Source organism: Pelodiscus sinensis, chromosome 16 (assembly GCF_049634645.1).
Source record: "Pelodiscus sinensis isolate JC-2024 chromosome 16, ASM4963464v1, whole genome shotgun sequence".
NCBI classification, from domain to species: Eukaryota; Metazoa; Chordata; order Testudines; family Trionychidae; genus Pelodiscus; species Pelodiscus sinensis.
The window spans coordinates 29,211,354-29,238,608 of NC_134726.1; the positions used below are offsets into that span (position 1 = coordinate 29,211,354).

At 48.8% G+C, this 27,255-nt stretch overlaps 1 protein-coding gene across 1 annotated transcript; it reads left to right on the forward strand.

Moving 5' to 3' along the window:
* The first annotated feature begins 41 nt into the window (after positions 1–41).
* On the forward strand, positions 42–27,255 carry AMZ1 (archaelysin family metallopeptidase 1). The gene is made up of 7 exons (XM_075899620.1): positions 42–121; positions 12,442–12,942; positions 14,294–14,461; positions 15,707–15,835; positions 16,197–16,360; positions 19,139–19,315; positions 26,432–27,255. The coding sequence occupies exons 2-7, from the start codon at positions 12,639–12,641 to the stop codon at positions 26,996–26,998; spliced, it is 1,509 nt and encodes a 502-aa protein (XP_075755735.1). The 5' UTR covers positions 42–121; positions 12,442–12,638; the 3' UTR covers positions 26,999–27,255.

A 27,255-nucleotide genomic window follows, 5' to 3' on the forward strand; every position in this document is an offset into this window, starting at 1 on the left:
CAATCTCGCAGCACCATCCTCTCCACGGACCCCCCCCCCCCCCCAGACGTCACGAGTCCCGGAGCCTCCCGGATTTACTCACCCCGCGTGTCTCCGCCGCCAGCCTCTGCAGCTTCTCCAGGTGAGTCCTGCCCAGCGGGGCCCCGCGTGCAGCCCGGGATGCCGCTGGGGCTGCACGCGCAGGGTGGGGGGGGGGGGAGCGGGGTTCGCCCCCCGGGCGGGTGAGGGCGCAGCGGAGTCAGTGCAGCGCTGCAGCCCCCGTCTGCCCCCTCGTGCCGCAGCTCTTCGGGGCAAAGCGGGGCGCTGTGGAGGGGCTGGCAGCGCCTCGTGGGGAGCGTAGGTCCCTGCCCGCCTTGAGGGGGACCCCTCTGCACCGAGGGGCCGGGGCGCTGCACCCTGGGGCCCGGGAAAAAGGGGGTGTCGGCGCTTCTGTCTCCATTCCAAGGGCGGGATGTCCCGGGCAGCCCCTGCCTGTAGCAGCGCCAGGCGCCCAGGGCAGGAGGCGGGTGCAGGAACGTTCATGCAGCAGCTGTTCAGGGAGGGGGCAGCTGGATTAGGAGCCTGCTGCAGCCCAGACACCCAGGCCCCAGCCTGGGGTGGAAATGCCGCAAGGGCTGCTGCAGCGGATGCCCTCCTGGTGCCCAGCCCTAGGGTGGGAGCAGCATTCGTGCTCCATTTGCGCCAGGGCTGAGCTTGGCAGTCCAGCACCTCCGGGCTTCCTGCATCCCTGATGAATGTAAAACTATTGCTCCAGACCCAGCATTGCTTTCCTTACAAGTTAAGCCTTGGGCAGCACTGTCCAGGATGTGGGTCAGATGCACCAGGCTGTAACATGTGGGACCCCCGAGGCCCAGAAGGGATCGAGGCAAACGCCAGCTCCTTGTAATGTCACCCCCACCCATCAGCCTGACAGGATTGATAGGAAGCTGCTCCTTTTGCTGCTAAAAGGAAGGGTTGGGTGTAGTGAGACTGGGGCCCAGCTCCCTGTGATACAGTAGTTCAGGTGGCTAGGGTTGAGGGGGAAAGAAGCTTTTTAGCTCTCCAGGGGCGGAAGAGGCTTTTCCCTGCGGTAACATTAATGCTAACATTTATTAACTGGGGCTGGAGGAGGCTGTAGCTCTGGGGTTGAAGGAGGAAGCAGGGCTGGAATTGTCCCATTTTCAGTTCAGGTCCAATGGACTGAACCAAGCAGAAAGTTGGCATGAGCAAGGCATAGGCAAGTCACAGCAGCTTGGTGTGCATCAGTTTCCCCCTTTGCGGATTTTGTAAAGTGACTCAGCTGAATGCAGTAGCAAGGATGAGTTAGTGTTTATACAGTGCCTTGCACATCAGTGCAGTGCATCTGTACTTAAATAAAAATGAAATGTTACCATAATGACTGTCAAGGGGATAAATAAAAGCACAAACACGTTTAAATATTATGGTAACAGCAGTTTTACTGAAACTTAAGACATTCAGGACACGACTAGGATGCACTTGCCAAAAGAATCAGGTCTCTACACATGTGGAACGCAACGTTCTCTATAGTGCACGTGTGCAGCTACTCAGAAGAGATTCAAATGCTGCCCAGCAGAGCACCCACAGCTAGGCTTTATTTTCTGTTGTTGGGGCACATTTGCACATGCCTCTGTGCACATAAAAATTTAATTCTGCATATGGATGGTAAAAATCCACACGCATATGGAAAAGATTAGAGGGAACATTGCCTGAGCAGTGTATGATTTTCACTTAGAAAAATCTTGCTAAAGAAATACCCATTTTAAAAAAGTAACTGTTAGATGATCTCCCCACTTGTGTGCACAGTTGGTTGTTCAGGTAGCATGTGAAATGGGCACAGTTTGCCTTAGGGCAGAGGGGGTGTGGCAATTACCCTCATCCCCCACACGTTCTATAGGTCTATATGCTCCATTATATCTTCCAATCCCCACAGCTTAACTGTGCAGGATAGAACACATTTAACATTCTATAGACACTGATAAAGGGAAGGGCAAAGTTGTTTTCCTGAAATGACATCCTGACGTAAAGTAGCCAGCAGTATTTCCTAGGAACAAGGAAGGGATGGGGAGCCAACCCACCCCACCCCATACATACTCAGGGGAGCATTTTCAAAAGCACATGAGTGGGTTAGGCATTGTTGAAGGTGTTACACATACACATTCAAATGAGCACTGGAAAAAGCAGCCTATTAAAACCTGAATTAAATGTTCTATCTATTGGGTCCAACACACAGGTTGCGTCTACACTGGCATGAATTTCCGGAAATGCTTAAAACGGAATACTATTCCGTTTTCAGTTTTTCCAGAAAAGGAGCGTCTACATTGGCAGGCTGCTTTTCCGGAAAAGCCCTTTTTCCGGAAAAGCGTCTGTGGCCAGTGTAGACGCGCTTTTCCGGAAAAGAGTCCCGATCACCATTTTCACGATCAGGGCTTTTTTCCGGAAAAGACTACTGGGCTATCTACACTGGCCCTTTTCCGGAACAGTGTTCTGGAATAAGGACTTATGCCCGAGCGGGAGCAGAATAGTTTTTCCGGAATAGTGGCTGATTTTGTACAGTAGAGCATCGTTGCTTTTCCGGAAATTCAAGGGCCAGTGTAGACAGCTCGCAGTTTATTCCGGAAAAGCGGCTGATTTTCCGGAATAAGTGGCCCAGTGTAGACACAGCCTAACAGTGACAATGGAATTAATGTCTGTAAAGTATTTTGAGCTCATCAAATAGAAGGTGCTATAGAAGAAGGCAAAGAATTATCATAACATGATCCATCAGGAAACACAACATATAAAACCCTTAAGAAAAAAACTGTTATGTATTAAGCAGATCCATTACCCTATTAATACCCGAAGGAATCTGTGGGGAAATCTACCCTTTTCTCGTTTTCAATAAAAATAAAGCAAAAACAAGTGGCTCTGGTTGGAACCACTCATTAGACTTTACCTGCTCCTTTAGGCACCTAAATACCATTACAAATCTAGCCCTTAATCCTACAAACCTTTACTCATGAGTCATGTGTCATCTCTTTGACTTGGATATAGCTAGCTGCATGAGGATGATTCATGAGAGTAAGAACCTGGAGGATTGCCTTCCTCCCTGTAATAAAAAAACAGACTAATCACAGCAACAGTGAGACAGGTAATGAATTTCTTTGCATGCAAAGCCCTGGAGATTTCCTGAGCTGTGGGAAAGACTCATGCCAGGGAGACTAAACAATGCATCTGTTTCAAAGTGACAAACATTTTCCTGGAGGCATTACAAATAAATCTGAGCAGAATCAAGTAGTAACTGAGGACAGGACCAATGTTCCTTATCTTTTCCCTCCATGTATGGATTTTTGCCATCCATGTGCAGAATAATGTTGTGCACCAAGGCATTCACAAATGTGCACCACCAGGAGAAACACAAACCTAGCTGTGGGCGCTCTGCTACTCAGCTGGGCGGCATTGGAATCTTTCCTGAGCGGCCGCACGAGCACACAGCATACAGGGAATGCTAGACAGGACTCTTATCTACCCTTACGGCATGAGGCAGATAAGGCCTTGCATCTGCTGTAGCCATTTACCCCAGTGCAAACAGGGTACACTGTGATACAGTCCTGACTGGGTGGCACTTTACACTAATGCAGAGCATGGTAAAGTTGGGCCATGGTGCATTTCATTTTCTCCTTGAGCGGAGGAGCCTGATATGCAAGGTGCTCGGCCCCGTCTGTTTCCTCTGAAGCCGGTCTTCACCGCTCTTGGAGATTGAACCCAGCAGCAAGTTTGTCCTCTTCTGACCTCACAACCGGGCCCACTCAGTGCAGGATGCATCCGCCTAAGCATAGCGTCTGTAGGCAAGTACCACTGGAGCCATGGGAATGTGAATTTTGTTCACATACGGGTTAAACGCCTGGGTGTCTCTTAGTGTTCTCCCTTCTTACAGCCCTTGACTCTCCTATACATGAGTTCACCTCTTAGTCAAAAGCAGTCTTTTTCAATCCACATCAACAAACAAATTGAGAAAATTGCCTTCAGCTTTGCATGTCTGTTTATACTAGAAATGAAAGGTTCATCTGAAAGCAGCAGTGGCAAATTCTGATTGCAGATCTTGGGAAGGTACCTATTGAGTGATTACTGCATTTGCCGATAATTAGCTTATGCTCTTTATATGCACTCTGGGCTTTTCATTTAGGTTGACAGGCTATGAATCTTCTGCACCATAAATGCTTGTTTACACTAGAGTTCCTAATTTAATCAATTAATCATTTTTAACACTCAGCTAATGTCCTTCAGACATTCAAAGTGCCCAGTTAAATTAATTAATCTCTAACCACTTCACAGAAATTCAGAAGGAATCTCTGAATCCGATTTCCATAGTTTGTATGAAAGGGAGTAGAATGATGTATAAAAGAAACAGTTAAGTGACCAAAACCCAGGTTAGGGCTAAAGCATGAAAAACTGCCATGGGGTTCTGGGCATTTTTCTTCCCCACTAGACTAACATTACATATAATCTTTTCACCCAGGGCCCAATCCTATCTCCTCCCGGTATCTGTGCTGTATTATTCTACATATGTCCTCAATTATACTGTTACAGTCTCTTCCAAACACATCTATCTTCGGGAGCAATGTCAATATATTGAATACATTACAGCATCAGAAAAAGAATAATTCATAAGTAATTGTCAATTACAGAGAATAATTTATAGATAGCTGACTTATAAAGAGAATAATTTATGAGCAATTGTGAACTGTGTGTAGAAACATTTCTGAGTAACTGTCAGCTATAGAGGGAGTATACTAACTATATCTTACTCTAAAAAAACAATGAATCTTGGAGCACCTTTGAGACTAACAAAGAATGTAGATGGTATTATGCGTTTTTATGGGCACAACTCACTTCTTCAGATGAATAGAGTTCATCGTGATACCATCTCCATATTTTGTTAGTCTCTAAGATGCTGCAAGACTATTCATTGTTTTTTTAAGTTTTTCCAGGTACATACTAACATGGCTACCCCTCAAACTTTTATATCTAACTGTGAGATGAGGTGGAATTTTTAGGGAGCATTTATTTAACAAAGTTAGTCCCAGAACTTCCCAGTAAAAGTGGTGTTTATAATATTTACAATATAATGACTGCATGGCTGATTAACAGAGCTCCCACAGCGAGGTTTTTTGTTTTGGTTGGTGGTGCACATTCACACATGCCTTGGTGCACATAAAATTATCCCACACATGGATGAAAAAGATTAGCCAGAACATTGGTGTGAAGTACCTGGGCACCTAGAGAAGCTGTACATATACCATAAAACAGCTAGGCTGTGTCTACACTGGGCCACTTATTCCGGAAAATCAGCCGCTTTTCCGGAATAAGCTGCGAGCTGTCTACACTGGCCCTTGAATTTCCGGAAAAGCAACGACGTTGAACTGTACAAAATCAGCCGCTATTCCGGAAAAACTATTCTGCTCCCGCTCGGGCATAAGTCCTTATTCCGGAACACTGTTCCGGAAAAGGGCCAGTGCAGACAGCCTGGGAGTCTTTTCCTGAAAAAAGCCCCGATCGCGGAAATGACGATCGGGGCTCTTTTCCAGAAAAGCGCGTCTACATTGGCCACGGACGCTTTTCCGGAAAAAGGGCTTTTCCGGAAAAGCAGCCTGCCAGTGTAGACGCTCTTTTTCCAGAAATACTTATAACGAAAACTATTCTGTTTTACGCATTTCCGGAAATTCATGCTAGTATAGACACAGCCCTAATGTTCTTCTCAAAAGCTCCCGTTGTATGGTATCTGTTTATCCAGATAGGAATGCCTGGGCATCTGACTGCTCATTTTACAGCTTCTGTAAGGCTTTTTCAGTTTTCGAGGGTTTGCCAGTTTGGGGAGTGAGAGATGGAAAAGCCAAAGCCTTTGGCTGTAAGTGTGTGTCTGTCATTAGGCAGCTGTCAATCCACTGGATCATGTTGTACACATCAGTGGTCTAGTCATGTGCCTGATGAATCCGCATATGGCTGACAAGCCCAATTCAGGAGTGACACAGCTTGTTAGAAGTTTCACAGAGCCATGTGTTGGAATCCAAGATTAAGACATGCTGCTTTCTTTTTTCCTCTGGATCAAAGCCGCTTCCAGTTGAGCTATGTCCTGTACCAGAGGTTCCCTTCAGATTTGGTGGGGTTCTGCATGCTCCTCCCAGCTTTCTCCATTGATGTGGAATGACTTCATATCATTTTTGCACTTATTGTAGAATCACCATATAGGGTGACTCTGCTTTCCAGAGCAGTCAGCCAATCTGGCTGTACCATATATGCTTGGGGATATGTCTCCTCCTCTTCTCCTGACACAATCCCTCCAGCCATTGGCACCTCGTCTGCCTTAATAGTGGTTTGTAAGTGTCTCAGTTCTGCATGCACCAGCACCTCTGTGCTTGATGTTTTGTTTTCCCACATTATTTTAAGGAGCATTTCTGAGGTTAGATAGACATAGATCAGGGAGGAGCTAGATGGTGTTTGGTCCTGCCGTAAGGGCAGGGGACTGGACTTGATGACTTTTCAAGGTCCCTTCCAGTTCGAGTATTCTACGAGTCTATGATTGTTCAGGCATCGCATATGGCAGGTACATCAGGAGACTGAACAGCTAGCATATGGAGTCTACGTTTTGCAACCAGAGAGCAGGGAGGACAGCACACAAGAGTCGTAGATTCACCTCTTCACCTTGGCCAATGACTTGCCGTTTTTTTCCATGCATGTTTTTGTAACAGCCCAAAACTCTTGGCTGTTTTTCCGATTGATAGTCAGTTCAGGCTGAAGGTCAAAATTCCTGCTGATCATAGAATCCAAGTAGCAAAAGCTGTTGACAGCGCCAAAAGATTTACCCTCCAGTGTGGCGTCAGGCATGGATTTTTCTGCCCCTTGATATACGACTACAATAATTCTGAAATTAATTATCTGCCTGAAACTCTTGCATGATGCAGAAAATCTGCCCAAGAGATTTTTCAGAGAACGTTCCCTGAGGGAGCCTCTGAGAACCAGCTCTTTCTCTTTGGTTTTCACTCTGTGTCGATCTGCTTCATTTTTGGATATCTGGCATTAATGTATTTTAATCTGACACATACCATGAGCCAATAGCTGGAAGTTGGAATTAGAAAATTCCCAACTGAGATTAAGATGTGACAAAACAAAACCCTTCCCCAAGCCTCTGGCACAGGACATACAAGAAAATCACAAGGGAGTGACTAGATTGTGCTTGTCAACACCCTCCTTGCCAAGAAGAATTTCAACCTGGACTTCTACAGAGAGGCTTTCACAGGCTCCAATTGTGAAAGGTGCTAAGCACCCTAAAATTCTTTTGACTTCCTTATGAGTGGTTGGCACTCAGCAGCCTCATGGGATCAGTCCCATCACGGGTTTAATATAGTGTCTGTATGAACGTTGTGCTGCGTGTGACTAGAATTGTTTGGATTCCTGCAGCATGTGATTATAAACATACTGAATGTGTGAAATCATGGCTGCACTGAGGTCAACGGCAATGAAGTCACTGACTGCAGTAGAGCCAGAATGTCACCTTCTAACCCAGCCCAATGTGAAGAGAAGTTGAACTGGCGGCGTTCGAGCTCCTCCAGTTGTGAGACTGGATCCAGGTTATGGGGCAGTGCTCACTCCGTCCAATACCCCACATGTGTTTTGCTTTGTTGATGCAGGACATCGGGGCTATGTCTACACTCGCGGCTTCTTGCGCAAGAAATATGCAAATGAGACTAAGCATGGAATATCGCCGAGCCTCATTTACATACCTAATGAGCTGCCATTTTTGCAGAAGAGGCTCTTGCACCAGAAGGAGCTGTCTGCACTGCCCCTTCTAGCGCAAGAAAAACACTCTTGCACAATGCCATTATTCCTGAAAATATTCAGAGTAGCAGCATTGCGCAAGAGAGTATTTTTTAGGGAAGAAGGGGCAGTGTAGACAGCTCTTTCTGGCGCAAGAGCCTCTTCTGCAAAAATGGCGGCTCATTAGGTATGCAAATGAGGCTTAGTGATATTCCACACCGCCTCATTTGCATATTTCTCACGCAAGAAGCCATGAGTGTAGACATAACCCGGATGTTTCTGTGGATTGTAACCGTGAACAGCATGGAGAATGCATCTCCCACGTGTTCTGACTTCTACCTCTACAACGGTAGTAAGGGGGATGCTTTTTCTAAAATATCTGCTCTGGGAATTATTTGGGCAGAATTCAATGGCCTGCATTAACATAAGATCATAACATAAGAATGACCGTACTGGGTCAGACCAAAGATCCTTCTAGCCCAGCACCCTGTCTTCTGACAGTGGCCAATGCCAGGTGTCCCAAAGGGAATCATCAGAACAGGTATCATCAAGTGATCCATCCTTGCGCCCTGTCACCCATTGTCAGCTTCTGACAAAGAGAGGCTAGGGACACCATCCTGGCCCATCTTGGCTAAGAGCCACCAACAGACCTATCCTCCATGAATTTATCCAGCTCTTTTTTGAACCCTGTTAAAGTCCTGGCCTGCACAACATCCCTGGCAAGGAATGTCACAGGTTGACTGTGCACTGAGTGAAGAAAAACTTCCTTTTGTTTGTTTTAAACCTGCTACCTGTTAATTTCATTATATGGGAAGTCAGAGTAGATGAGTGGTATGTTCCCGTCTGACCATGGAATCTATGGATACATCCCTGGGCAGATGCAGATGAACGGGTACAGATAGTTGTGTAGGTGGTGTCTGAACTTAAGGCTTTGGTTGGACAAGGCCCTGCGGCCACTCAGTATTACAGTGCCTTCTGCAATCCAAAGCACTGGGTCTGTTGAAATCCAAGACTTTCCATCAGAAAGGGCACTGCTCATTCCTTGAGCTCTCCGGAGCTCTCCTTTTCAGCCTCAGGAAGGCCACACAACATCTAATGCTTGTTTACACTAGGGATGTAATAGTGTAATCAATTAACTGATAACAAAAGCTTATAGATTAATGCTATAGACTACATGCATTTTCCCTCTCCCCCAGCCCTTGCCAGTACATTTTTTAGCATGCTGGCCAGCAGCCCAGCTCAGTTCTGGCTCATGCTGAGTCTGGGACCTACTCCCGCTGTGGCTCTGCATTGAAAGTGTATTAGGAGCTGGGCAGGTAGGCGGCTTGGCTCAGTTCTGGTTTGTGCCGGGTCCGAGAGCTCAGACCTACCCCACCAGATAGGGGCTGCTGACACCCTGCACTGCTGCCTCTGTATCAGAGGCAGCAGCACAGGGTGACAAGCAGAAGGTCTGTAAGAGGAGCTGGTTTTTAAACTGGCTCCCCTCGCTGACTAGCTCCCACCTGGCACCCCGTGCTGCTGCCAGCCCTGCCCCCAGGGACTATAGAATAGTCGACTAAAGAATTCATGATGTTACCTGACTATTCAATTAACCGATATTTAACACCCCCAGTTTACACACACTAGCCTCTAGTGCTAGTTGCAAAGCATCTAGGGGGTATGTATAGAAAAGTTGGTATTAAATGTTACAGTAAAAGTGGGCCACGACTTTCCCTCACTTAGACTGGCACAAACCAACAGAAAGGAATTTGGCCCATGGTATTTATTAACAAGTAATGAATTGTTAGCTCTGCCTTAGCGAGTCACTGTTGCTCCACAGATAATGGCAGGTGCTATGATCTCGCTGTACCCCTGGTGGTGTTACATATTCAATAGTCAGTTTCCTGGTGCAGCACCCTTGGCTACGATGTTCTATTCTCAGGCTCTCCTCCATTTACCATCATGCCAAGAGGTTTATCACGGTCTTGTCCCCTGCATTTCAGAGGTGTTTGAAAGCTGAGCTCTTAAGAGTATTCTGCTGATTTTTACTTCACTGGCAGGTTGTTGGTATCGATCCCCAGCATTCCTGATATAGCGCCCCCTCTCCACCTGGTTACCTTCTTTAAAGCCAATCTGCTTACAGGTTTTGATGGATAGGTCTGGGTTCTTCTGGATCCCGCCACGTACTCAACTTTATTTTTTCTGATGGATTTATTTGGAGGTGCCTCCACCCCCCTCACTCCTTCCTGGCAGGGTCACCAGGGCACCTTGGGAGGCCTCTAAACCAGGATCATCCCCATATATTTGCCAGATAGTTGGAGACTCCCAGAAAAATAGCACAAACACATACACTATATTAAACACAATTATACTGAACACGAGACAAATAAAACAGAACAGGGTAAAACACTATTTTTAGGGTCCCCGGTGCCCAGCAACTGTAAGGTTAGTGTCCCGTTGGTACCCGTACTTTGTTGGGGCCCTTGATGACTTTTGACATCAAAATCCTTCTCTGCAGTGGTTTATCAGTGGGGCTGACTGGGTCCAGTACAGCCCATAGGACTCATAAGGGAGAAGGCAATAAATCTCTCCACATATTTGATATGCAGCAGGTAATAAAATCCCCAAACAAATTCCCTGACTTACTAACTAAAAGATGGTGCACTCACACACTCCATGAATGAGCCTCAGGTTCAGAGATGACTCAGTCACTGCAAAGGGGCTGATCTCTTCTCGCAGGGATCCTCTTCAGGCAGGAGGAATCAGGCTGCTTTGGTCCCAGAATTTCACTTCTCCACAAAAGGGTGCAGGGCTCAAGGTGCAGGCCACACAACTACACCAAAATTCAAACTATAACCTCCTACCCCAGCCTCCAGACACACACAGCAGGCAGCAGCCCCAAACCAGCAGCCCATGAGCTGACCATGTGGTGACTGGTCTCACCCAGGGAGCTGGAGAGCTAACTCAGCCTGGCTGGGGAAGCCTCCCAGCAAACTCCACAAACTGGGAATCAGCAGTGGAGAGATAAAACCCAGCTGAGGGATCCTGCCTTCAGGTCCTTAGAGGCTAGTTCTCAGGGGGAACTCTGCATGCAGGCCTGGAGCTTACTAGCTCCCACACAGCCAGCCCTCCCCTTGCCCTGGCTGGCTCCAGACTTCCCCAAACATGGCTCCTCCTCCCCCTCCTGAACTCCCTGGGAGGGGCATCTCACTCCCTATGGGTTGCCGGGCAGACTCTATCTCTGGTAGGGAGGGGGAGCCAAGGCAAACTCAGAGTGCCTGTCCCTGAGCTGCCAGCAGACAGAGTCCTGGGAATCTGAGTAATCTCCTTGGGGGTTACACTGAGTTTTCTTGACATTGTTTCACAGCTCTCATGGAAATGCTTCTCGGTTCGAACATTTTGGTTCTGTCCAATCACAACTCATTAAACCAAGGCCTCAGGAGGAAGACTCCCCCCAACTGGGAACTATGTTGACCATGTTATCTCCGCATGGCTGTTTCTACAGCTTGACTTGAAGGCCTTTCAGTTCCAGGCTTTGATGTGGAGGGCGTTTCTCTCTTTGTCATGTCTGCTGCATTGCACAAAGGTGCTCAGACGTTACAGAGATGGGGCCATATATGTAACCAGCTAGCTGGATATGGCTAAAGCAAATGAATGAGTTCACACACCAACTTCATTTGCTGATCCAAGTTGGCAACCTGCCCCCAACCTAGCTCTGAAGCCACTCCGGGCTAATATTGTTAATAGCATAAAAAGCGGCTTGAGAAGGGGTGGGGAACTTTCTTGGGTCGGAGGCCGCTGACCCGCAGAAAAATCAGTTGGAGGCTGCACAAATATGAGAAATAAATAAAACGGCCAACGCCTCACGGACATGGCCCCCACCTGAGATGCAGAAAGACTTCCCCCACATTCCCCTTGTTCACCAGAGCTGGGGGGAGGGGGAATAGATTTGTGCCCCCCCCCAGGCTCTGGGGTGGGACCAAAAATGAGGGGTTCATTGTGTGGGAGGCAGCGGTCAGGAAGTAGGCTTGAGGTGTGGGAGGGAGGGTGCAGGAGTAGGTTGGGTGTTGGTGGGTTTGGAAGGAAGCAGGAGCAGCTGGGGGGGAGGTCTGTATATGGGGGTTGCAGGAGCAAGGTGGGGTTTGTGAGGTCTGGCTGGGAGGGGGGGCTGCAGGATTTGGGTGAGGCAGGGGCACTCACCTGGCCCAGCTCCCCAGGGATTACAGCCAGAGCAGCAAGGGAAAAGCTTCCAGGCAGTACTTTTCTGTGCTGTTATTTCCCCAGCCAGGGGAAGGGGGAACAGTAGCACTCGGAGCCACTTCCTCCCCCTGCTAGGCAGAGCTTGTGGGTTAGATCCGGCCCTGGCTTGCTTGACTCCAGCATGCGTGTCTTGGGGCTCTCTCCTCCCCCAGCGGGGAGTTGGTATTGGTACTCCAGCCTTGCAGGGGGGTCTGCAGGGAGGCTGCAGGGCTGGAGCACTCTAGGGGAGAGTCTTGAGCCTCACAGGCCGGATCCAGGCAAGCCAGAGGCTGGATCCGGTCCCTGGGCTTTAAGGTTCCTCACCTCAGTGGCTAGAGGAAGCTATGGGCAGTGGTCTCTCGGACCCCAGGAACTCTGCTATATGTTTTTGTGCGCCACGTGCTGGTTCGTTATCTATTTACATCGACCTAGACGCAGAGCTCCCCGTAACGAAAATCACCGCCGAGGGAAATAACGCCACGCCTGCAGCAGCACAGAACCCTGGGCACCCCCGACACCTCCCAGCTGAAATCGCTGGGCCCACGTTCCCGAAGTGCAAGATCCCCTTGTGAGGCGAACTGCTGCTGATTTGGTTCTACTTTCTGCCACCGCCCCAGGGCCGCTCAGCAATGTTGCAGTGCAGACATGCTCAGGAATTCAGCTTTGGGCCCCGGGCGCTGAAGGATGCCCTCATCTCTACCAACCCTGCCCTCCAGGAGCTCTATGTCCGAGCCTTCTCCAGTGCAGAGAAACTTTTCCTCTCTGAAGCGTACAATCCCCAGAGAACGCTCTTCTGCACCCTGCTGATCAGGACTGCCTTTGACTGGCTCCTCAGCCACCCTGACGCCCCTGAGGACTTCGAGGCCTTTTATCAATCCACGCTGAGGAGGAAGCAGAGTGTCTGCCAGAAGCACATATACCTGCAGCCGATAGGTAACGCCGGCAAGAGCCGCAGCCCCTTTAAAGAAATGGGAGTGTGGTTTATAAGCAGTGTCAACCCTCCCTCGTCTGTCCTAAGGCTGAGCCTGTGAATGGCCAGGCCTTTTCAGACAACCTTTACCTTGTGAGAGCTGCAATCGATCAGACATTGGGGTGCTAAGGCAGGGGTGGGCAATCATTTTTGATGGGGGCCACTCCAAGAATTTGGAAAGTGGGCGAGGGCTGCACTTTTCCATGCTGTTAATGGAGGAGGTGCAGGGTGTGGGATGGAGGTTGGGTACAGAAGGGAGATTGGGGAAAGGGATTGGGGTGCAGGAGGTGGTGGGTCTGGGAGGGAGTTTGGGTAAAGGCGGAGGTTCTGACCTTGGGCAGGGGACTGGGGTGCAGGGGTTTGGGTTGTGTCCTAGGGCAGGATGGGATTGTGAAGGGTTGGAGGGATAGCAGGAGGGAAAGCAGGAGTGTAAGAGGTGGGGGTGGAAAGGGCTGGAGAACCAGAGGTAGCCTCTGGCTGGGAGATGTGTACCTGGGTGAGTCCCAGCCAGCAGCCCAGCAGGGCCACATGTGTCTGAGCAGTGACAGGCCAGAGGAGAAGGATGAGAGGGGTACTTCGCATGCTGCCTGTTCTTCAAACAGGCAGTGCCCAGGGGCCAGAAATCAGCTAATGGGAACTGCAAGATTATGCTGGGAGCAGGGGCACATACCAAGACTCGCCTCTCCTCCCGCTGGGCTCACAGCTGTTGGAAGACAAACAGGGTCCTGCAGCCAGCTTTTCTGAGTGGCATGCGCAGGGGTGGGGCGGGGCAGGCAGGGAACCTGCCTGAAGCTCCGCTGTGCCCACAGGCTGGATCTGGTGGCTTGGCGGGCAGTATTTTGCCTGGCTCTGTGCTATGGGCTGTCTTTGGGTGGGAGCCAATCTCCAGTTGTCAGCCATGGCTCCTTCCTGTTGCTCAGAGAGCAGCAGGTGCCTTGGGAGAGGTTTCCTCATGAATAACTTGAAATCAATACATACAAAATGGTGAACTAAGAAAGTGGTCCCATGGCTGACCTCCCTGCACAGTCTGCCTGCCCCCTAGAGACACCCTGCACCGAGCTAGTTCCTGTCATTGGCCTGCCCTTCAAGTGACTAGACAAAAATACTCCACAGGGCATCTAATCCTCTGAGCCACTTGTGCTAGTGAAATGCCCCCTAGTCTGAATGACTGGCTCCAGGGAGACCTGGCAACCTCTTGAAAGACCCTGGCAGTGCTAACCCCTTACGGTACCAGTGACTAGCCCCAGAGAAATCCCTTGGCATTTTGACTTGTCCCTGCGTACAAGTAATTGACATGGATGCTTCTGTAATTAGATCTAATTGAAGAGCCTGCCGGGGTGTCTCTGCTGGATTCCCTCAAAAGCTGCCTAGAATCTTTCTTCCTGGGCCTTCGTGTCAAGTGCCTTCCCTCCGTTCCCCTCTCCTCCATCCGCTGCTGCTTTCGACAGAGCCAGGATTCAGACCGAGCGCAGCTCCATGCAGGTAAGGAGGGAGGAGAGCAGAGCCAGCAAGAGGTCCATCTGGCATGCTGGCTCATGGCAGTCTAACAGCCCACATCCGCTCCCTTAGGAAATGCCTGAGAGAGGAAGGGAGTGAAGAGGGAGAAATCCTGTTTCCATGGAAAACCTAGCTCTTTGGGGTTGGTAGCCACAGCCATAACTAACCCGGAGGGAAATTCTCATCATACTTCTTCTCTCTGTTTTTATTTTTCAGAGTTTTTAAATCTTTAAATTCAGTTTGGCAAGATAAAAGCTGCTGCTCACCTCCCCTCTGCATGTACAACATGCTTTTAGATCTCATTCTGCCTGATTAGGAGATCGTCCCGATTGGTTGCCACGTTAAAAGAATGCTGGGTGGATTCATGCACTAGCCTTTCACATTAGGAAATTTGGGTTCAAATATCAGTTAGGGTGCATCTCCACAGCAAGGCTTACTCGAAATAAACGACACAAATTGAGCTAGGTCAATTGTGTAGCTTATTTCAAAATCACTTAGTTCAAAACTGGGAACATCTACACAGCAGATATTTCAAAACAGAGCGCTCTTCCTCCGACTTCCTTACTCCTTGTACGATGAGGGTTACAGGACTAGGAGTAAGAAGTCCTCCAGCTTGACAGTATTTTGACATTATTTCAAAATAACAGTGTAGATGCGGACTAAGTTATTTCGAATTAATGCCAGTTAGTATGAAGTAATGTTGCTGTGTAGACATACCCTTAGGTCCCTCATGGAACGGGTGGGTGGGTTGCCACGCTAGTATTGCGTGACCATTCCAACACAATGCAAAATTGCCACGCGGCTTGGTACAGCTGGCAGCACGAGCTCAGGAACGGCCCAGGGCTGGAACAGTAGGGCTGTTGCAGGTCAGGGCGGAGGGAAATTCTGTGCTCCCACCCATCCCTTTCCCCAAATGGCTTGGCACAGGAGTCACTCCCTGGCATACCAGGACTGTCTGTGTTTCAGCTTCTCCTTTGGCTTTATTCTATGCAGCAGGAGCAGCTCCAAAGAAGCCAGGTCTAATAGTGCCCAGTATAAAGGGAACGGGTGATAAAGAGGGAGGAAAGGAAATCCCCCTCCCCCTTCTCCTTGGGTACTGAGTTCAGCACCTCTGCCACCTTGTGACTTGTACTCCAAGTTCCATCCCAGTGGCAGTACATGGTGGTTTCTGCATGGCCTTCTGGGCAGACGGGGCTTTCTTTTTTTACCTTCTCTCTTCTGTTCATTCAGATGGGATCCTGACCTTCCTGAAGAACAACAAGCCCCTCGATGCCCTGTGCGTCCTGGGGCTCACACTCTTGGACCTGTACCCCTGTGAAACCTGGAGCTTCACCTTCGGCAAATCCCTGCCGGGACAAGGTGCAAGCCACGTCCTCTATTCTTCCCCAGGGGAATGAAGGAGAAAGCGCTTTATCTTAAACCACTTCATGGGGTAGGGGCCTTCTCTCCCCCTTTAATCACCACTGCAGAGGTAGGAAACAGGGTTTCCCAATGTAAAACCTGGGCGCTCAGGGCTCAAAACCACCAGGAGGCTCTTAGTCCAGGCAGGGTAGGCTGGCTAGGCACAAGTCTTCCAGGGAGCACATGCCCCCACATTCAGTGCGGCAAGGGGAGGGCTAGGTTGGATGAAGCGCAGGCAGTTTCCCATCCTGGGGCTAAGGCTAGAGGCAGATGTTAGGCTAAGAGGACCAGTCTTACTTTTATGTGCCTCTCTTCGTAGAAGTGGGTGTCTGCAGCTTTGCCAGGTTCTCTGGCAGTTTCCCCCAGCCAGACTGCACAGCCTTACATCCAGCTGCAGGGCGCGAGGAGCGGCAGGAGGTCACCGAGAAGGTCCGAGACCGGCCGTTGCCGTTCAGCGTGCTGGAGGTGGTTCAGTGTTGCAAGGTGCGGTTAGCAACACACCCAAGCCAACGTCCTGCAGCGTGGGGGTTACTCGCCAGCAGCTTCGGTAACCCACCTCTCACGGCAATTCCCTGAAAGAGGAGTGAGACCAACCTAGCAAAAGCCATTGAAATCCCTTATTTCATAGAGGGATAAGGGAGCTTTCGGAAAAGGCTTTATTTTCCGCAAGATCAGCGTCTAGACTGGTGCTTTTTTCCCCGACAAAGCTCCATGTGGAAAAAAAGCGGAAGCCATTTTTATGCTAATGAAGCAGGGGAGATTTAAATCCCTGCTTCATTAGTAATTGCGATACGTCTAATTTACATCCTTTTACGAAAAAGGGAAGTAGTCTAGATGTAGCCTGTTCTGATTAGGCCTCAATTGGAGTATTGTGTCCAGTTCTGGGCATCACATTTCAAGAAAGATGTGGAGAAATAGGAGAAGATCCAGAGAAGAGCAACAGAAATGATTAAAGGCTAGAAAACATGAGCCATGAAGGAAGACTGAAAGAATTGGGCTTGTTTATCTGAGAAAAGAAAAAACAGAGGGGACAGTCTTCACTATAGCAGTTTTCAAGTATGTAAAAGGGTGTTACAACGAGGAGGGAAACACATTGTTCTCCTTGGCCGCTGAGGATAGAACAAGAAGCAATGGGCTTAAACTGCAGCAAGGGAGGTTTAGGTTGGACATTAGGAAAAACTTCCTGTCAGGGAGGTTAAACACTGGAATAAATTGCCAAGGGAGGTTGTAGAATCTCCATCTCCGGAGATATTTAAGAGCAGGCTGGATAGACGTCTATCAGGAACCATCTATGGTGCTTGGCCCTGCTGTGAGAGCAGGGGATTGGACTTGACCTCTCAAGGTCCTTTCCAGTTGTAGTATTCTGGGATAGGCAAGCTCACACCATTTGCCTTGTGGCAAAGTGGGATTAGGAACTAAGAAATTTTTGGCTTCTGCTCTCATGCTTAAGCCAACACTAGACTGTCAGACTCTTCTCTACCCTGATTCATAGTTCGTAGTCTGCTAGTCTCTTCTCAGGCAGCCTAGCCCGGTTAATTAATATGCTTATAATCCTCATTGACATCTCCCTAGGAGAGGTCCCTTATGAGCTCTCCCCATCTGCCCATCCTGGTCTGTGGTTTTTCCTCACTGGCCTCCTTTGAGAGTAGCTGCTGCAGGGCTGGCTTTGTCTCTCCCCCCCTCTTGGCTTCCTCAGCTGGCACTTAGCGTTCCTTGCCCTGGCCTCCTGCCCTAGCTCCCTCTGGATTGGATTTGGGGCGGGGGGAGGAAGAAGAGGAAGCCTGACATCTTTCATACTGGTCAACTACCAAGGAAGGTGAAGATAACAGAGGCTGTTCAGAAGCTGGAAGGATGGGAATTAGGTGGGATTGGTACCAGCTAGGGATGTTAATTTATCAACTAGTTGAATAGTCGATGGAATTTCCATTGGTTATTTGATTGCTCGATAAGGGCGCTCCTGCTTTGAAATGTAGCAAGGGCCCACCCGGCTGTTGCTACATTTCACAGGTGGAAGTGCTGCACAGTGTTCCACCTTTGAAATGCCGCATGGAGCCTGGGGCCAGCTGGGGACTTGGAGTCCCCTGTGGTCTCCAGCTCCATGCGGTGTTTCTGCTTTGAAATGCACAAGAGCCCCAGCGGCTTCCCACAGCATCTCCTCCTCCCCCACCCCCCTATTTTGCTGCCTCTTTCTGATAGAGGCAGCAAGGGGAGTGGGAAGCAACTAGTTGACATGTTTCAACTAGTTAATTAATCGTTTACATCCATAGTGTCAGCTCAGGGTAACTAACTCCAATTATAGCAGCACGTTCTGTGGGACTGAGGGACCCAGGTTGTGTGTCTGGTAATAACTTGAGGTGGGCATCATTAGAGACACGGGTCTTTTCCTGTTCCACTCCTGCCCTGAGTCAGACCCTCGGAGACCAGTGGTACAAGTCACACCTCCCCTTGAAGGAGATAGCGAGGCAAGTGGCTGCCTAGTGTTCCTATGCCTATGACTGGGGCCTTACCAAATGTATGGACCGTTTTGGTCAATTGCACTGTCATAGGATTTTAAAATTCATGATGTTGACTATTTAAAACTGGAAAGTTCACAGAGTTGTAATTACAGATCCCTGGAGCGGGGAGGAGCTACAAGGTTATAGCGGGAGATTGCGATACCACTACACATACTTCTGCACTGCTGCTGGTGGCAGCGCTGCCTTGAGAGGTGGGCAGCTAGATGCTAGTGGCTGCTGGCCAGGAGCCCAGCTCTGAAGGCAGAGCCGAAATAAGGGTGGCAATAGCACCTCTCCCAAAAATAACTGACACCCCCTGCAACTCCCTTTTGGATCAGAACCTCCCCCTATTTGAAAAGCACTGGTCTCCCCCCATGAAATGTGTATAGTAGAGGATAAGAGCACATAAAAGACCAGGTCTCACAAGGGGAGACCAGATGTGCTTTTCATGGCCATGCTTTGTTAGGGCCCTACCTATGACAGTGTGCCACCTAAAGGGTCTTCTCTCAGCTCCTTAATAAAGCATCTACACTTGCCCAGATAGCCTGGGATTCAGGGGACTGAGTTCCCCTCTCACCACGGAAAAAGATCATCCATCTGTGTCAGGGCTGGAGTGGAGAAGCTGGGAGAGTGTCCATGGTTGAACAGAGAAGGAGGGCGGATGCCTCTTTCTCCTCCCTGCATGAGGAAAGGTTGCGGGAGGGGAGTTTGTGGTGAAAGTTTGGTTTGTTTTGAAACAACAAAGCAACTTTTGCTTTCCTGAAAGGTTACATGTCATGAGATCTGCCACCTGATCGGCCTGGGGAGCTGCAGATGGCTACAGTGCATCATGCAGGGCGCACTGAGTTTGGATGAAGCATTGTTGCGGCCCCTGGAGCCCTGCCCAGTTTGCCTCCGGAAGCTGCAATACGTTGTGGGCTTCAAACTCATCGAGCGTTACAGGGTGAGAGATGGGCTGCTGGATGCTCTTGGGGCAAAGGGGTCAGGCAAGAGGTTCCATAGCCAGGGAGCCCAGCTGTGACACTCAGCCTCTGGCTGCCATGTTAGAGGAAAGGTCAGGCTTAGAAATACAGAGCTCTTGGTGATGGTTACAGACACCGGCCACAAGAGAGGGAGGGTGAGCATCACCTACACATTCACTAGGATGAATTCTTTGCACTTCATACACAATCTCCAAAGCTCTTTGCAAACCATATTACAGCACCCCGTTTTAGACTGTGGGAAAGGGACAGTGGCACTATCAGGACTGTGGATAGTGTATGGAACATCTTGGGTCCTAGCCCTGTGCTCAGACAGCCCTGTGAGACCATATAATTTCCCATCCCAGCAAGGACATCTATTGCTTTTGACACCATCACAACCCCTTCATGCTGGAAGGAGCATCTCCCTCTCGTATCTAAAGAGTGGGATGCTAGCCATAGGGCAGGTGTATTATATAACACACCAAAAGCAGCAAGCCTACCATTTATTCTCAGTGCCCTCCCTTTTTTGTAGCATACGCATCATCTCCAGAGACTGGACTTTTCCAGGCTTGCCTGTTTTAAACTTCTGTGCATTTTATTGTCATCCTGTGCAGAGTGTGCTGTGCTGTTCCAGGGAGTTTCCTAGGTTCTTTCCCGTCCTAGTTCTTGCTCATTCAGCCTGGAAGTGAGACACATTCACACAGAAGCACGTCACCATGCTTGGGGGGAAGAGCACACCACCTGGTGGGGCTGCTACTCACCGAATGGAAGTGAGCACTAGTTCTAGCTTCACCATCTAGGTCAGTGGTGGGCAGCCTGTGGCCCAAGGGCCACGTGTGGCCCACGAGGTATTTTATTCACATATGTGGTCACTTCATTAAAAAAAAAGAAATCTTGGCATTGTAAAAGGGTCAGAAAAGGGCAACAAAAATGATTAAGGGTTTGACACAGGTGCCATCTGAAGAGAGATTAAAGAGACAGACTAAGGGGGGATATAATAGAGGTCTGTAAAATCATGACAGGTATGGAGAAAGTGAATAAATAAAAGTTATTTACTTGTTCCCATAACATAACTAGGGGGTCACTAAATGAAATTAACAGGTAGCAGGTTTAAAACAAACAAAAGGAAGCATTTCTTCATGCAGCACAGTGTCAACCTGTGGAACTCCTTGCCAGGAGACCAGAACTTTAACAGGGTTCAAAAAAAGCTAGATAAATTCATGGAGGATAAGTCCATCAATACTTATTAGTCAGCATGAGTCGGAATGGTGTCCCTAGCCTCTGTTTGTCAGATGCTGAAAATGGGTGACAGGAAAGGGATCACTTGATTCCCTGTTCTGTTCACTCCCTCTGGAGCATCTGGCATTGGTCACTATCGGCAGACAGGATACTGGGCTAGATGGACCTATGGCCATTCTTCTGTTGCCCATATGCAGGGTTGCCAAATTCCATCCGTTTCTGTCTGCAGTTTTTTCCTACCAGAATTACTAAAGTGACATGCACATAAAGCAAGGACATGTGAAAGGAGGTGTGTTGATTTCACACAACATTGTCTCAGAGCTGTGTGCTCCCGCTGCATCCAAAGCAGAGGTTCAATCAACACACCCTAGAAATCTTAGGTATGCAAGTACAGTTACAAAACTACCTTGTCCTGGGAGACAATCTTGTGGTCCACTGAGATGGAGGGTCACTTGTGTAGACCACTCACTAGCTTAGGTTGCCCATTGCTGGTCTAGATCTTGGGTCATCTGTTCTACATCCAAAACTGAGAGGTCCTCAGCCCCACCCTCTTTGGGCTGCTGTTAGCAGCAAAAGTGCTCTCTGTCTGGTATCTCTCCCAAAGAGAAATACGATCTGAATAAATGTTTCCATCAAGGGTTTCCTGCCACACCTGTTTCATTACAGTAAATTCCATAATTAGCTCAGCTTCCTCACAGCCACAGTGAAAGAAACCCTGAGGAAGAGGAACAAATTCACTCCTACCCCACAAATATCACAGCTGCCTCCAAGACTCTAAAAAAGGAACTTGAGTAGACTATTTGCAGGGCTATGTAGTGGGGTTCTAATAACGTCCATAAGGGACTAATAAATACTGCATTGATGCAGGTCCAAAGTGCCGAGGAAGACAGACTAAATAGAGAACTAGACAGCACAGGGCTCAGAGCACAGGGAGGCAAAAACCATATCAAAAAGCAAAGTTGCTTGCAAAGCCTCTTCTGAGTGGGCACACCTATCCCATACGGTGTGTTGGGAATCCGCGTCCTTTCACTTCTTCCAGTTGAGGAACCTCTCTTCACGAGCACAATAGCCCAGAGCATAAGCAAAGAATATGGCTAATGCGTGGCACCAAACTGTGCCTTTCCCCATAGCAGAGAATGCTGCTGCCTAGACTAGACCCCTGGGCACAGGTTGTAGGGAGACAGGGCAGCTGAGGGAGATGGGCAGTCTTTCTGTAAGAGGAGGACCTCTTTGCAATTGATTGATTTGAATGTATACTCAGACGTGCTCTATTTTGACATCAGTCAGGGTTTGTTTTATCTTGATAAATTCAGAGGAAAAAAAGCAGCCAGGCTGCTCCTTTGTTACACAGTTTCCATCTGTTTCCCCTACAGTGTCACAGGCTGTTCTGAGCAGTGAGCTCTTCCCTGCCGTATTTCCCTTAAGGCTCTAGTGCAGAAGAGCACGTGGATAGTACACACACACACACACACACACACACACACACTCCCCCCCCCCCTCTCAGCGCCTAGGCCTACAGATTCCAGCCCAAGTCTGCAGTGCAATGACACTAAAAATAGCTACCTGCATCTTCCAGCTCATGCTGGAGCCTGGGCTCTGAAACTCGGGGTGGGGATAGGTTTCAGAGCCTGAGCAGAAATGTCCATGCTGCTATTTTTAGTGCTGCAGCGCAAGCCCACGTCTGTAGACCTGGCCTCACAGACTCACTGCTGCAGGCGTTTGTTTTGCAGTGTAGCCCTGCCCTCCTGGCTTGCCTTCACTGCAGTGCGAGGTGGAGCGCACGGCTCTCGAGTCAGGCTAGCGGGACCCAGTCATGCTGCAAAACAAGCTCTGAGCAGCTCAGAGGACCCGTGTGGTCTCACTGCATTAGCACCACTCAGGATTTCACACACACACTGGATGGCCAGCTAGCTCATGTGTAAAGCACCAGCTCAGGAGGCGTGCGCAAACAGGAGCTGGGTCAGGGCAATGCTCATTTTACAGTTTGAGCTAACAACAGTGCAGACAAGTCCTAGGTTATTGCACAGCAAGCTTCAGCCACTGGGAAGAGAATTGGTTAATAAGGCCCTTGCCCTTCCTCAGGAGTGCAGAGTAGTGGCTTAAGGATGCTCAGATGTGGTCCAGGGTTTGGCTTAAAGCAGGGGATAGTCCTGTCTCTGAGCAGCTCATTCCCTCATTGGCTGGTGTGAATCAGTCCTGCTAGGTAAGACTTCACTTGGGCTCACTCTGAAAGACCTTTATTCCGTTTTACCTTCAGAATGCCACAAGTGGCAGGTAACTGCAGCTGATTATACTCTGGCAATCCCTTAAAGGGTTCATTTTCTCTCTTCCCTGCAAATTGCTTAGTTCCACTTTTCACATCTATGCACCTCTCCTGGCCCAGCTGACCCTGGCTACTGTACACTAATGGAGACAGACAGGGTGACTATATGGGAATCGGAATAGCTCTCGTCCCTTGTAAGGTTAAAAAGTGGACTTCAGGCAGTACTCAAGTGCACCCTGAGCAGGCTCTGTCCCATCTCCCTTCCCATGGCCAGGGATTTCAAAGTCTCCTGCAGATAGAGAAATGCGTGCAGAGATTGCCCCATTTGGTGAAGAAGAAGAATAGAAAAATGCTGAAGAGCACACAAACCCTTAAACATCTGGGGCTCGTCTACACTGGCCCCTTTTCCGGAAGGGGCATGTTAATTTCACCTATCGTAGTAGGGAAATCCGCGGGGGATTTAAATATCCCCCGCGGCATTTAAATAAAAATGTCCGCCGCTTTTTTCCGGCTTTTAAAAAAGCCGGAAAAGAGTGTCTACACTGGCCCCGATCCTCCGGAAAAAGCGCCCTTTTCCGGAGGCTCTTATTCCTACTTCAAAGTAGGAATTCCGGAAAAGGGGCCAGTGTAGACGTAGCCCTGGTGTAAAATGCGCTGGGCAGTCTTGAAAGATAGTAAAGGATTCCCTCTCCCCGCATTACAATGATTTTGGGGACAGCTCTTTCCTCTTCTTGACTGAACTAAACGAGCCTTAGAGCGGGCAGAATTTTGCCATGAAAATGCAGATTTGGCAACACTGAAGCAGTCTGTAACTCCATGTCAGTTTTACTTAACTGTAGGAGTAAAAAAAAATATATTCTGAAGAAAAATCAAAATGTTTCACTCACATTTTTGAACGGAAACATTTTTATTTTTGGTTCCAAGTGACATTGTTTTGAATTTCCTTGAATTTCATATGAAAATCAAAAATGTTTTAAAATGATCCAAGTCAGAAGTAAATGTTTTGATTTGTCAAATCCATATGTCTGTCAACCTGAAGTTAATTTTCCCCTTTCATTTGCCAAAATATTTAGTGTTCAGATTGCTCCCAACCACCCCACCCCCTCAATTATCGGTGACCAGAAAAATTCGTTATTCACACAGGTCTCCTAGCCATCTCTGCATGGATATGCTGGCTTCATCTATCTTTTCCCTTCAATACACTCTCCCTTCCCAGGTGGTTGTCGATGGAGTGTCAGTTCTGATTATTCTGAAGTTTCACTGATGTCTTCGGAATTTGAAGAGCCAGAATATAATCCAGAATGTAGCTGCAGCTTTCAAACAGCATCACTGCTACTCTCTCCACTCAGGCCCCCCTGCAGGCTTTGATGCATGTTCTGTTGAACATGCACATGGGTGGTCAGTGCAGAGGCGTGTGCACAGCTTGCTTTAACTGAATCCTCCACAGCAAGGCAGAAGGAAAGTCTTCCCTTTTCTTGGCTGTAGGGGGATCTCAACTGTTCAGATGCATCCCTGTACACAACTCTTGGCCAGGGCACACGGCTGCATTTCCCCACCCACTCAGCTTGGTCTCTGTGCTGTTTATCACAGGCCTGGGGAAAAAAGGCAGTTACAGAAAGGGGAAGGGAAGAGGAGGAATGGAAAGCTCTGGGAAAAGGAACCTCTGCAAATCAGTGAGGCATAGAGACTGGGCCACAGTGCAACACTGGTGCCCTCTGCTGGGACAAGCCCATCACCAGCCTCAGTAGGAACAGAAAGCACAGTGCACTCACACCATTAATACGCTATCTACCAGCCCCATGCCAGTACTTTCTAACTGCTACCACTGTCTTTGCTGAAGGAAGCTACAGCTTTGCAAAGATACCAGCTGGGGAGGAACAGAAAACAAAGATAAGATACAGCAGTGTGTCAGCTGATAGGAGGGGGAGGAGGGTGAATGCTAAGGAACAAAAGGAATCCACATGTGTACCAGCTAAACAGACAAGGAGACCACATTTTATCAATTAACAATTGCCAAGTGCTAGGATTAATTCCCAAAGGCCTAAGGAATAAGTGTGCCAGAAGCAAGCAGCTGGTTGACACAGCATGAAAATTTTCTGAGATAGAAAGTAGTATTTTAAAAGGCTATCAATTCTTTCCTAGAGCCCAGCCTTTCCTTGTGTATTTCAAATAAAGGGATGAAAAGCTGGTCTGGAGACTGAAAATGCATGCTAAATAGCAATGATTATGTTAGTGAAACAAGACTCCTTAGCTTTGCCTCAGGAGCATTTATATTCATGTAACCTCACTTCCTCTAGAGAGATGGCACCAATTTGGATTGTTGCTTCACTACCAATCACGTGGCACACAGGTCCTTGGGCAGAGCTGGGCAAAATACGGCTCGGGGGCTGGATCTGGCCCACAGACCACCCTGGCGGGACCCTCCGGCACACAGCTGCCGCTGTTTAAAGTACCGTCCCTATGTTTCTCTGCTCTGCAGGAAGGGGAGAAGCTTAGTGTGATCACCCCAGCCCAATCTTCAACTCCTACTGGCCAGAAAACACCAGCCAATAAGAACTGACCTCAGCCAATCTCTCACCTTCCAGCCAATAGGAGCTGAGAGATTGGCCTGGGAGATGGGGTAAAGTGCAAGTCTGTTTCCCCCCCCTCCCCAGAGTTGAGAGGCACATGGAGGATGCAATCTATTTTAAAGCAGTCTGGGGCTACAGCAGGCAGGGAACCCAGCCTGTGTTAGGGGTGCTGCAGGGCTACTGGCCAGGAGCTGCTTACGTAAGCACCTCCTAGCCAGAACCTGGTTCTGGCACCCCCGCCCCTCCTGCACCCCAACTCCCTCCCCCAGGTCACATCTTAGCCCTCTGCACCCCCTGCCCAGGTCACAACTCCCTCCCAGACCTTGGACCCCCTCCTACACACTTCCCCCAGGTCACAACCCCCTCCTTCACCCAAACACCCTCTCAGACCCCACAGTCTCCTCCACCCCTGTCCCTTCCCCCATGTGCCCTTCTGCACCCAACATGCATCCTAGACCCTGTACCCACTCTACTGAAAAGTGCAGCCTTTGACCACTTAAAATCTTGGGGTGGCCCCCACCAAAAATTATTGCCCATCCCTGTCACTGAGGGCGGGGGGGACGGGACACCAGGGAGTACCCAGCTACCCCTCTACCATCCTTTGTAGGGTATTCATGAGCAGTTAAGCCCCGGTTTTTTCTAGCAGTAATCATTGCAAGGAATGTTGCAGAACCACAGCGTGTGAAAGCGTTTTTAGTATTCCAGGCCCAGTCTCTCAACCAGGAGTTAGCACTGAATCATATTTAGAATGCTGGTGCTGTTATTCTGTTCTTGTTACTGTATGGTCAAGGTTTTTAAAAGTGCCTAGTGATTTGGGGTACCCAGCGTGAAATGTCTTAAAGAGGGCCCAATTTCCAGAGGATTTGTGCTCAGTGCTTCCCGGAAATCAGAGGCCCTTACAATGTCTTACATTTAACAGCCCAAAATTGAATGACCTAAGATTACTTGGCACTTTTGAAAATCTTGGACCATTTACGTTTTTCGCACGAAGTCTCTAACAAGAGAACCTTTTCCACCCCCCACAGAAACTCTATGCTTGGACGCAAACTGTATTGTCTAACTGGTCTAATCAGGAGTCAGACCTGTCAACCTCTGAGGATATCCTGCCATTCAGCTCCGACTCTGGGATGTGCTGCGAGAATGACTCCGAGCCTTTAACTTCCTTATCTGAGCCACTGACACCAGACACTTGCAGTCAAGGCTTCTCCATTGGGCAGGAGCTGGAGCATGACCAGCAGTTTTCTTCTCTGGCTGACACAAGCAGCCAGCAACAGCTGGGCAGTACTACCAAGTCCACAGATATCATTAAAGATTATGAACTATGGCTGGAAATGTGCATCGTCGCTCTGGAGAAGAATGTTTCCGAAGAGGAGCTGGATCAAGTGGACAAGACGGTGGATGCCTTGGCTAAGTGGGAAATGTTCACAGGGCAGCTTCCCACCATGAGGAAGGATCTGCCCGTCACTAGAGACAATGCAGGGCTAAGGAAAGTCCTTGGAGACAAATTCTCTTCCTTGAGGAGGAAACTAAGCTCTAGAAAACTGTCCAAAGCGGACTCTTCCCCTCATCGTTGGAGGTGGGAGGAAAATTAGCCCTTGCTCTGACTTGTCCTTCCTCCTTTCTGGGTTGGGAAAAGCAAGCTCCACTTATCACTTTGAGTTTTATTATGTGATTGCCATGCATTTGATTGTTCTCACCATAAGTTACTGGCCTGCAGAAAAAGGAAACTGCAACTCCCCACTGGAATGAAAGAGGTTTCTTTTTTTTTTCTGAGGTTCCTAACATGGCATGGAATTTGTTTCAGTCATTCAGGTTAAGAGCGCGCGCACACACGCACACACAAAAGGAA

What these genes read in the sequence shown, in the direction of transcription:
- AMZ1 (XM_075899620.1), top strand. Translation starts at nt 12,639, where the DNA reads ATGTTGCAGTGCAGACATGCTCAGGAATTCAGCTTTGGGCCCCGGGCG. An exon ending in CCGAGCGCAGCTCCATGCAG is followed by an intron (nt 14,462 to 15,706) that starts GTAAGGAGGGAG and finishes CTGTTCATTCAG; the next exon opens with ATGGGATCCTGACCTTCCTG. An exon ending in AGGTGGTTCAGTGTTGCAAG is followed by an intron (nt 16,361 to 19,138) that starts GTGCGGTTAGCA and finishes CTTTCCTGAAAG; the next exon opens with GTTACATGTCATGAGATCTG.